General features: G+C 35.7%; 1 protein-coding gene across 3 annotated transcripts in view; it reads left to right on the top strand.

Annotated features, from left to right (window-relative positions):
- Nucleotides 1-12,321, top strand: part of PTPRN2 (protein tyrosine phosphatase receptor type N2) — a 753,919-nt gene that overhangs the window by 436,600 nt on the left and 304,998 nt on the right. For all 3 annotated transcript variants that reach the window (XM_087946244.1, XM_087946246.1, XM_087946245.1), the window contains one exon: nucleotides 6,184-6,248. In XM_087946244.1, coding sequence (XP_087802370.1) covers nucleotides 6,184-6,248 — 65 coding nt within the window. The remainder of the gene's footprint in view (nucleotides 1-6,183; nucleotides 6,249-12,321) is intronic.

Raw genomic sequence — 12,321 nt, 5'->3', positions numbered from 1 at the left:
GTTATAACCTTCAAATATCCCCAGTCTTCATTTCTAAAAAAATATAATACAAAAATACATTCCCATGTGGTATCCCCATTTTATGCTATATCTAACCTTTATCTCTAAATCTCTTGGCCTTGTCATTTCTTTTAGTTTTAGCCAGTTTTCCCTTTACTAAGTTTTCCTGGCCTTTCCTATTTATCCCTCTTTTTTTCTCTAATATTACTTTTATTTCCATCTGCCAGTCACCCATCTTTCCTCCCATCCTTTCCTTTTCTCTTTTTTGAAATTTCTTCTTGTACAGCTTCTTCTTCTTTTGCTTACTCTTGGGAATGTTTTCTCTTTTATTTATTATCTCTGTCATCAATGTCTTAGTTTTAATTCCTTTTATGTCTTTTGGCATAATTTAATTCCTTTTATGTCTTTTGGCATAATTTAATTCCTTTTATGTCTTTTTGTCTCTGAATCTTCATGTCCATCTGGGCTGTTTTCCTCTTCCTTTGGCTCCTCCTCCCTAGGGTTTCTTTGTTCTGCTATAAATTGCATTACTTTTTTCTGCCAGTATGTCCAATCGTCCCCTTCTTTCTTTTAACATTTCTTTCACCGTTTGCAATTCCAACATAAATTCTTTGCTTGCTTCTTCCATTTTTTTAATCAGTTGAGTTATTCTTTATCTTATTAAAGTTGATTGTAATCCTTGCCAAGAGACTTCATGTATTTATGTTTTCCTTGTTGGTCCTTCTATTTCCTTTGCACAGTCAACCCCCAACAGTCCCAAGATATTGCCTTCGTTTGTCCTCTTGTTGCAATCTCCCCCTTTTTCTTTTAAGTTTCTAGGGTTCTTGTTATGTTAAAGTCTTTTATTTCATATCTTTTCTCATTCACGCATTTAAAAGGCCAGTAATTTACCATGAAGTCATCCAGGAAAAAATGTCTTGTACCTTTAGGTGGCGCTCTATATCACTTCCACTTTTCAAAGTTCTTTTTTCCCCCTTTTTTTCAGTTATATTAACGTTAATTTTCAACCATTTCAACAATTGCTTTTTTTAAAAGTATAATCAATTCCAAGCCAGTTCAGCATTTTATCCAATGCCTAATTAATGCCAGGTTCTGTATATTATTCCCAATTCCATCTTTAATTTTGTTTTAGCTCTTTTGTAGTCCAGTTTTTTATTTACCCTATATTGTCCTATTGTTTTCCATTCGCCGCTGTTATACTCTCAAGCGAGGAATCTTTTTTTCTGCTTTTCAGGGTTATTGAAACAAAAAGTTCAGCTTCTGTTATCTGGTTACACGCCGCTCACCATTTCCCCGCTTCAGCACACACTTAACTCCCGATAGCTTCCCGTCTTCAAGGGCAGCCATTAAAACTGCCATTTATCCCTGTCTTCCAGGGGAGTATACCAAGCGGCTCCCCTCAACCCAGGCTGGCAGTCTCCCCCTCTTCCCCCATCCTCTGAGGTGGGTCTGATGGTTCCGGTCCTGTAGGAACTGTTATGGGACTCATTATGGGACTGTTTCACAGAAATACAAAATCCAAAGGATAATTGTGTATCATATGTGTTCCAGAAGATAAAATTAGTTCAGTTTATATTAAAATGCATACTACATTAATTTTTCCAGAATCCCTAAAGGTGATGGATTATATCATTCTGATAAAAAGAAAATATTTTTCAAAGTAAAAATAAAATAAAATAAAATAAATGGCTTTACTTGAATTAAGAATTGGTGGTTAGAAGTAGAATGCAACCATATTTCAGAAGTATATAATGCAGAAAAAAGAGCATGCTTTTTTACAATACATGCTTTAAATATTTTTATTAATCCATATATTTAAATCATGGGTGTGGTTTTGTACATCATGTGATTTGTATGAGTATTGAGAGAAATAGAACCATATTAAACTTTTAGCACAGATGTTAAATACTAGATTTCCATCTGCAGACCTTTGGTGAATTGAGATCTTGTTCTTTGAATTTTATTACTGATACATTTGAAAAATGATTGTTTAGAAAATACATTACTACAAATGATAAATCCCATCAATACACCTTAACATTTTCTTAATTATTAAAAATACTATTTGAATTGCAAACATTTCTAGAAAAGATGAAAGAAATGGGTGCTCCTTTTTTAAGACAATTAAAAATATTCCCATGTGTCTAAAAATTCCCAAGCAGTTCTTGAATACACATTTAAAAAGAAGTCCATTAAAATTAAATTCAGCGATGAAGATATGCAAATTACCTGAGGAAGTGGAACCTTATAATGTTCTCAGAATTCAGCAATAGTCTATTTAATTAGTATTTTAATTTATCAGAATAATTCTTTGCACTTGACAATTCCATATAATTAAGCACGTAGCTATGGTGCAATAATATCGCCTGCTCTCTTTATACCAGTTATTTTAACCTGGAAAATCTGTAGAAGTCTCTTCTGTGATCTAAATTACAATGGGGACAAGTTAATGGCCTTGCTCTATTAAGCAGCAGAACTCAATGGTTGCTGAGTGTTCAATGAGATAGAGAGGTTGCCACAGCTCAGAGCTTTGAGTCTCTAAAGGTGAACCTCCTGAGCAGCATAATTTATTTCTGTCACTGTGTGTTGGAGTGGAGGAGAAACTATTTTCCAGCAGAAAGAACTGTAGCCTTGAAATTGATTGCCATAATCATCCATAACAGACTTCACAAGACTCCTCCAATAGACAAGACTGAGGCTTCCTCTAAATAGATGCAGATGTTTAATTGTAACAATTTTACAGCATCTCTTTAACAAATGGTCTACATTTTCTTTTCTTCCATTTGTATCTAATCTGAACAACAATCTTTTAAACAGAAAAGAAAAAGAAGCTAAACGAAAGATAGTTGTGGAGATATTATGTGCTTGATTCCATTCAGTGTCAGCAATGATGGTTATTTCTTATCTATCTTGGCTCAAGACTTTTCTTCATCTTCACCATGATCCCCTCCCATAGTTGGGCAGGCATACTGCTAAGCAAAATTGCTGAATTCCAAATTTCAATTAGCAAACAAAGAAATTCCAGGTGATTAAACAAGTACATATGAATTTTGAAGCTGAGGAAAAGGAAGGAATGGGGAAGGGGCAAAAAAAAAACTATAATGGAAAGGATAACAATCACAACATTGATATCAATAACAATTCGACTTATATACTGCTTACAGTGCTTTACACCCTCTCTGAGTGGTTTACAGAGTCAGCATATTGGCCCCAACAATCTGGGTCCTCATTTTACTCACCTTGGAAAAATGGAAGGCTGAGTCAACCTTGAGCTTGGTAACATTCAAACTGCCAAATTTTGAACTGCCAAATTTCAGGCAGCCAGCAGGCAGCAAAAGTAGCCCGCAGTACTGCATTCTAACCACTGAGCTACCACGGCTCTGTTGGATAAGGATATAACAACATTTTGCATAATAAATTAGGCATTCATAATTGAAAAGTACAAAGAACAGGACTAAGCAGTACTTTGTGACATAACCTTCTTCTAAGCTAAGCTAAAATCATCTATTGAATTGCCTTTGAGGACTTCCAAATCTCTCCCAGCCATTGTTTTTTTTTTAACTGTCAATTTTTTTCTTAGAAAGCTAGATAATGTCATCATGTAAAAAAAATTGGTTAAAAAAAAATAAGCACTTTAGATCATTATAAGAACTAGGAATTTTCCACCATAACCTGCCTAAACAAACAAACAAATAAATAAATAAACAAAGAAACAAACAGTGTATGTAACCACCAGTAACTCCTTAAAGACTATGATGTAATTTACATTTTGGAAAAAATTATAAAAGCAAAAACTCAAGATTAGAGAATAAGGAGAAAAAAAAACCCACTGACATTTCTATATCCTTTGGGCGTTATCTTGAAAAGCTGAAATGTGAAATATATGTGCTTCTTCGGAAAAAATAGTTGATATTTGTATAGCAGAATTCATTTCGTAAATGGTTCTCAACATTATCAGTGGGGTTTGAGGCATTTTCCTTTTAGTTGTTTGAGGGTTTGAAATCAACTCAGCTGCATGATCTGTTTGTTGTTACAGATTAACATGGTATGTGTATATTACAAAGAGCACATATTAAGATCCATAGGCTTATAGTATGAAATCATTGTGTTGACAAAGTACTGAATTTTAATCTGCAGCATTGATTCAGGGAGGCTAAGGTGATCTGATTCAAGACTCTGCCTTAGTTTGTCCTTCTTTTTATGCAAAAAATATTTAATAACATTTACTAAGCCTTCTTTCTGGGGAATTAGGAAGATAAATAAGGCTGATGTTAGTTGAGTGTTTAAATCCATGTAACACTGAATAAATGCTCCTGGAAAATAACTGAACTTATTTAGAAAGTGTTCGGAGGAACAAGTCTTACCATCAGGAATGTTGAGGCGGTCTGAGGAATTGGATGTTGAACTATGGAGTGGACGGGGATGTGAAAAGTTTGCATTCAGATCTGTATTTTCCATCTATCCTCTGTGTGATAGAGAATGCTATTCCACACCAAATCCTGTAGCACAATCCAGTTGGCCATATGATCCAAACTTCTTGTAAGAAATTGCCAGGGTATCATCTTAATCTTTCATCTGAAGCAAGAGGGGTCCAGGTTGACTCTGTGGGTGTAAATTAAATACAATCCAACTTATTAGTAACCATATATTTAATAATGATAATAAACCCAAACCTTCTCTCATACAATTTATTAACAATTATTGTGCTGTCCAGACAGTTTATAGTTAGTTAGAAATTGGGAGCTGTCCCCTTAAGGGAATGCATCATGGTAAATGTAGTTAAGGTATCCTGGGAAATGTAGTCCATGTCATGTGGTCACATCTGTAATCCTGATTGGTCACTGAAGTGACCCTTGGTGGGTTGGGGGAGGTTCCTTCACTCTTGCTTGGACCCCAGCAGCGTGCTGGTGCCTCACTCCCTTGATCCTTCTTTATGGGGATGAAAAGAGCACTATCCTTTTACACTATGAATTCAGCTATGCAATGCTAAATTCCCAATGCATTTGGACATTGGGATGAATCTCGATGTAACCATGAATTATATATGAGGATACTGATGAACCAATAAAGGAACTTTGTATGGATGCTTTGTAGAGTTATCTATCTGCCTTTATACATTCAGTCAGTAATTATAAAGGACAGAATAACTGTTGAGGGGGCTTTAGGGAATTTATTCAAAACTTGGGGGAGCTTCATACAATTTTGGATCTGAGTTGCTTAAAACTAAGGTGACCAACATTTTTACAATGAAAAGGAAGACACAAATAAATTGAAGAAAAAAAACAAAGCCACTTGTGCGTGGCGCCCTCTTGCGCACGGCACACTCTCTCAAAACAATTCTCCTGTGTGGAGCGCATGCGTCTCATAATTGCATCTCGCCGCACTGTACCGAGCCTTGATGAATCGTCATGTCAAATACAAATACGTCACATCACACACAACAGATTGGATCGGCATCGATCAAATACGGAGATTTACAGATTAGTCTTCAAATATCAAAAAGGAGGACATGTAAGAGGACGCTTTTTGAGAGAGGACAGAACTTACAAAAGGAGGACTGTCCTCCCTAAAGAATGACGGTTTGTATCCTTATTAAAACAGTAAAAATCTGACTGAATTACTCTCAGCTTCTCTGACTATATGAACTCTCCGTGCAACTCTCTTTGTGTGATAGGAAAGTGTTTTCCATTGCCTTCTTCTGGAAATGTGTTTTCAACCTCCCTGTGCACTTTTTAATCCTGAGATTTCCTGAAGACCTTCAAAATGTTAACTAGAACCAGCTTTTGAAGAGCCCATGTGAGCTAAAGTCAGCTAGTTTCCTAATGGTCCCATCTGACTCCATTTAGATCAACAACTGAAAATAAGAAGAAGACTCAATAAATGAATTGAACTCATGAATTCATGAATGAATTTAACTTTGTATGACAAAGTTGACAAAATTATAGTTTCAACAAGAGGCTGCCTTGCTGATTTATAGAGTAGTTGAGGGAGCTTTCTGGGTTTTTTCCCGCTCATATTTTCTTTTATTCTCTGTAAAATTGAATACTAATCCATTTTACAGTGATTCTGTGAGGATGGTGAAACAAAGACCTGAGCACTTGAAAATGTGTAACAGTGATGAAAGAATATGATGCAAATTCATCCCAACTCCTTTAACAATGCCATTCTTAATTTTCTTAACAGCTGACAACAAAAGTGTGCTTGAAAAAGATACAGGATTGGAAATATTGAAGATTGGCATGGAGAAGGTAAGTAAATGCAGCGTATCTTCTTATCTAAATCCTTTGATTTATTCTTTGATGAAGTCTTAACTCTCTTCCGTATTGGTAGGTAAATTGCGTTAATCTTCCCAAAGGCTTTTACATTTTTCTGATTATTAAATTCTTGCTTCTGTCATAATGTCCTATTTCATCAACCATATAAATAAATCATTACAGTTTTTAAAACTTTCATGGCTTTGTCATATGTTTGCAATAAGATCCCCCAAAATTAATAATGCAATTAATTAGTGAGTTGATTATTTCCACCTGTTTTAATTAATGCTGTGTTTCAACTCCAGAATTGCCAAGATTTAAATTTAGGATAATATATCCCTTGATATCTGACCATGTTTTTTTGTGAACTGCTTACTAATTTTCTGTGCTTTTATGGTTGTTTAAATTTCTAATGTATATGACATACTCTCTTAAGGCAACACTCCTCTTATACAAATGCTGTGATACATGGCATATCTTTTATTAAAAAAAAATACAACCTGTCAGAACAAAAACAGATTGCAGACTCTGCTATTAATTGTACATGTGATTGATATGTTACAAACTATGTTGCAGCTTCCCTTAACCTGCCTGATGCTGTTTAATGCTGTAAGCACTCAGTTCAATTTTCTTCATCCTCACCCCCTCCAATTCATCTGGAGTTACCGCTCCCATAATTTCAGGATTACTTAGCCACCATAGACCCAGGAAGTCTGCCTTCAGTGTTGAACAGTTGCACCAAAATATTAACAGAGCAGCAGCTATGATTGTGAGAAACATGTGAATTGAGAGAAAGAGAAAAGAGGAGTGGGCTTTACACATTGCATTCAGCTATAATATAATTTCTTTATTTGGAGATTAGCTTGATGAAGGAATCATTATGGCTTCATATTAAGTACAAATCAGGTCATGATGATGTAACCAGCAAGCTATGATTTAAAAAAAAAATGCTTAGCATTGTGTTGATCAAGTATGAGAGATTCAGAAAACCAGCTATAGGTTGTGGTTCGCCGGCATCGGTGCAGACGGCAGCGGAGTCAGACAGTGAGGTAAGAAAGGGGACCAATCAGGGAGTCTGGCGAGGACTCAGATGAGAGTCCTGCATCCAATGCAAGGATGAGGCCAAGACCAACTGGGAGTGGGGTCCTGCGTTCGGAGCCTTCAGAGTCTGGCAGCAGTGAAGCAGAGGATCCAGGGGAGCCTGTTCCCAGTGCGCATGTGCGCAGAGCTGCTAGAAGGTGAGAGCAGCTGAAGCAGAAGGGGCGACTCAGGAGTAAGGCTGGGAGGTGATTGCCCCTCCCATAAGGGATAAAAGTCAGACCTCAATGAAGAAAGCTTTGCAGGAAGCAAAGTAGTTTGATAGATTCTGAGTCTCTTTGAAGCTCTGGTTGGTTTTTTCTGGTACTTTGGTTGGTTTCTGTTATAATTAATTGGAGACTTCTGTTTTTGGCAACATTCCACAGCACTAAAAGGTGTGTGCTTATCTTGGGGAACTGTTTATAATTAGTTCTGGCTGGAAATGAAAGTAATTCCCAGCATTGCAATGAAATAGGTTTTGCTTTTAAAACAAGTTTGATATTAATTCTGTTTGACGAAGCCTGTCAGAACACTATGAACTCCTGGATGACACATTAGTTGGTCAGCCACCTGGACCAATTGCAAAATATGGGGCATCTGCTTATGTGGAATCACCTCTAGGCTCGAATTGCATACCCATATTGGCCAATGTCCTGGACAATATGTCTTTGGAGAAGAGCAAGAAGCTTAAATGATAATCGCAGTCTTTTCATTGTAAAACTTTCCATTGCAAAATCAATCACCAGTATGATATTGGTTTTCCATAGCAATCAAGCAACCCATGTTAATAAGATGATATGTCATACACAAAAACCTCAAACAAACAATATTGTGGCACCAGCACAATGTGCAAACCCAACCATGGCCTATCGAACTCAACAGAGCCTTCCTTGTGGGGGTTAGAGAGGGTGTAGTTTCAGTTGTAAATAGGTTAGGTAAATGTTAGGTTTCCTGCTGATTTTAATGTTGTTGATTTTAATGTTGCTATAGTTTTCCTTGCTCTTTTTTAGTGAGTTTACTGCTATTTAATTATTTGTGTAGGCCATATTGATTTCTAAAATAGTATTCAAATAATTAAAATAAATGAACAGAGAAAAGGGAAACATGAAAATTGGTTTCTACATATAACTTGTTCTGCATATAAATTGAAAATGGGGTTAATGTATTCTTTAAATTTATCAGTATTTAAAATGCAGCTAAAATACGGGGCTCTTGAAATTATGATATTTGCCTGATCTTAAAACTTCTTTGAGGTCAAAGAAGTGATTGTTTTAAGAGGTTGTTAATTAACATGTGCATCTAAAACACAACTCTTAGAAAACATCCCTGTAAGTGAATCAATAGCACTTGCTTCAAAATAATGTATTTAGAATTGGGATGTTATTGCAAAAGGTAATCAGCCCTCAAGTGGTTAAGTACGTTAGTAAATTCTCATTTTATTGTGGTTGGCCAAAGTGTTCCTCAGACCTTTTCTGAATTGGCATCTGTGCTTGAAAGATGCAGAAGAGACATTTCTGTGATCCAGGAGGTGCCTCCTGGAGGCAAACTGTCAGATTATTATCTGCCTTGATGTAATTAAGAGAGGAACTCTGAAGCATAGCAGATAATTGTGAAAACACATCTTCAAGATATAATGCAGTACTGTTATATGGCTCAAGGACAATTAGAAAGAGAATCACAAATAAAAAGAAAGTATTCACAGTCATGTAAGAGTAGCAAACCCCTGAGACATCAACCCTCACAGATACTAACAAGAAGAATGTCCAAGAAGCACAGATTGTCATTTATATTGATTCAAACACAGCCACTGGCTTTGGATGGTGGTCACAATCCAGCTTGATGGCGATACTTAGATGAATCTGTGTCATTTACTGCAGTCCACAGCAGGTGGCATGCTATCATGGTTTTAATTGGAATGCTAAATTGGAATAGCTCCTAATAGGTTAGATAATGCTTAATTCTGTTGATATTGCCCAATCTGGAATTGCTCTTTATAAAAGGAAAACAACATACTGTAGATCATCCATATTAGCTACTAATAATAGATCATATTAGCTACTGTGTTTGTGTTTAATAGGTAGTGCATTAGTGGATCATGGTGGATACGCACATTCAACATAAAAAGTATTTATTTCCACACAAATGTGCCTAGATCTGTAGTTTTATCTACTAGCTGACAAAACAACTACTGAAGTGCTTCATATCCAAGGATATATGTTAAATTCTTTGGAACAAAAGAAGTTTGAGGCATAAAATAACATCATGTAATCCTGTTCTGCAGATATTGTCTTTATTTTAAATATATAAAGGTGACACTGGTTTCCAGAAAAGCTATTTGGTGATTAAAGTTAATCATATAGCCATCAAGCATAATTGTCGGTATTATTTATCAAAGTGTTTATCCATCTTGAATCTTGCACAGAAGTATTTTGACTTGCAAACCGACAAGTTGCAGCTTCAGTGCCAAAGTCAGTTGTCTTCTGTAATCCCTTATCTTCTGAGTCCAATACCTTAACATCTGTTTTTCTGTGTATTTTGCATAAGAAGAAGATGACAGGGGATTAGAGGTGATAAAAAGTTACAAATGGGTTCTAAAGTGCAGAAACAGCTATTGATTTATTCTGGTATATGTTGCTCCTTGGAATGTTATGAAAAGTGCAATTGTGGAGTATACCATGTTAGCTCATGAATTTATCTGTATGGAAGTACCGTAGTATGTGTTTTTAAAACCAGCAGAATTGTGAAATGATTGAATGGTTGCCATGGCAGCAGCAGTAATTCAATTTTTAGTCAGCCTCACAAAATGGAAGAGGGGAGCTTTGCCTTATGACTGTAGTACTGCACCCACCCTGTTTCCTTTTTGCTTTTTTTAATTAAAAGAAAACAACAATGCACACAGCTTATGTTAATATTTTTTCTTGCTGTGCAATAACAGTTTTTAAATAAATGGTTTCCACTGAATGCATCCAAAGAATGCAAAAGGAAAGTGTGCTTGATGTTGATGACAAAAATTGGCTTGCTATCTGCTAGAAATGAATGCAGAATGAAGATTGGGGGATTTTGTTTTAAGCAGCAAGAGCTCTCATAATATAAATACTCCAGTTTTTGATGGGTCCTTGGTGCTCTCTGAGTTTGGTTGTTTTCTTTCAGATCTTTCCTTACCAAAACTAGTAACACCATCAGTGCTAGTTAAGATTGAGGCTTGCTCCCAATGTGTATTCTAGTGGCTTAACCTGTCAGTGTTGGTGGGAATGGTCCTGGTGGTTCTTTGGTTGGGCTGTTCACTTTTAGCTTGTTTGGCAGTTCCTTGATTGGAGTATTGTCTCCTTCTTGATGTTGGCCTGATGTTAATCTTGGTGTTAATCTATGCTCATCTGAGTGTTGATTGCTGGTGGGGTAGTTTTGGCTTGTTGGTGATGTTTATGTCCATTTACTCATTGATGGCCAATTGCTCAGAGTGACAGGCTTCCAATCAAGGAACTGCCAAACAAGCTAACAATAAACAGCTCAACCAACAAACCATCAAGACTACTCCCACTAACACTTACAGCCCAAGCCATGAAAATATAAATTGAGAGCAAATCCCACTACTTCCTAGACCTAATGATGTTACCTAGTTTGGGTAATGACTGCAAGAAAAGAAACAAGCTCAGAGAGCATCTAGGACTCTGAAGTTCAACCTTGAGCTATAAATATCCTCTTTAACTGGTACTCAACTTGTTCTTCAAAAGTATATTTCTCATGAAAAAAATATATAGCTTCTCTAAATATCTTTTCCTTTAATAAAAATATTTCTACTCTGTTTGAAGCCACATATTCTTTGTATACCATATCTCATCTTCTATAGAAATTGTTTCTCAATGTAATGATGCAGAATTCAACTCATCCAAGAAGCTTCTTCAGTTTTGACTGAAGAATAGGACTGGAGTGCTGTTCAGTCAGAACTGAAGAAGCTTTTTGAATGACAAGTAAAATATTTTCAAGGAAAAAAACCAAGAAAGTCCAATTGTCTTTTGAAAAGCATCTTTGGGACATCCATGACTTGGATGATTGAGAATCTTCATAGACAAATCCAGAAGTGGTTTCCCAATAGAAAATATCTTTGGGTTGACTGATGGTCTCTCATCTAATGAAATCCACTTAGTCTTTGAAATCATTAGTTAGGAATTGAGCAAACAAATAGTACTTTGTTCAAAAAGAGAACCGGCTTAGTGAAAATTAGCAGTTTTGAAACAGAGTCTTTAAAACAATACTGCAATAAGTTGATTGGAAAACAGATAACGCAAATAGAACTATGTACAAAATGCATAATGCATAGCAGAACAGCTTAGATCACAAAGTAGATATATGTGTATGTGTGTGTATTACACAAACATACACCACTGAGATAATATTTCCCTTTACTTTCCACATCCTCTCTTAGCATCTTAAATATGCTAATAGAATTAAATATGTTAGGATAGTTATAGTGATTAGATATATTATGTATATTAGTATTAAGTAAGAATAGAAAATACCAATACAAGAAATATGTGTAAACTGTAATTGTTATTGCACAAGCTGTTTGTACTCAGACAACACACTGTTTAAATGGAAGATGGATTGTTTGTTTTAAAATAAAAAATAACTTTCCACATCCTCTCCAGTTCCTCCTTCAGGTACTTCTCCAGGTTCTCATAGTCCTTCTTCTCAAGGTTACTGTCACTTGGCACTGTTACATCTATCATTCTACCACTACAAAAATGATACCACTTTCTTCTTGTACTTGTCTACTACCACTATGGTTCTTCCATGTAATGTTCTAAAAGAAAACAGGCAGAATTTGCATAACCTCTAAGGAATTGAGAATTTATGGTAGATTGCTTCAGTTAAATCTTCATTACTATTTCATTTTATGTCTTGCAAATTATTTGACTATAGAAAAATAAAGCATGCAACTTTGAATAAATAAAGATTAGACCCATTTCTTTAAGGAGGTGTTTTGATTCCT

Source organism: Notechis scutatus, chromosome Z, assembly GCF_049901735.1.
Source record: "Notechis scutatus isolate UNSWTSFEM ecotype Mainland chromosome Z, rNotScu1.2, whole genome shotgun sequence".
Classification (NCBI taxonomy): Eukaryota; Metazoa; Chordata; class Lepidosauria; order Squamata; family Elapidae; genus Notechis; species Notechis scutatus.
Note: the sequence above shows the minus strand (reverse complement) of the source record. Positions and strands in the feature narration are given on the sequence as shown.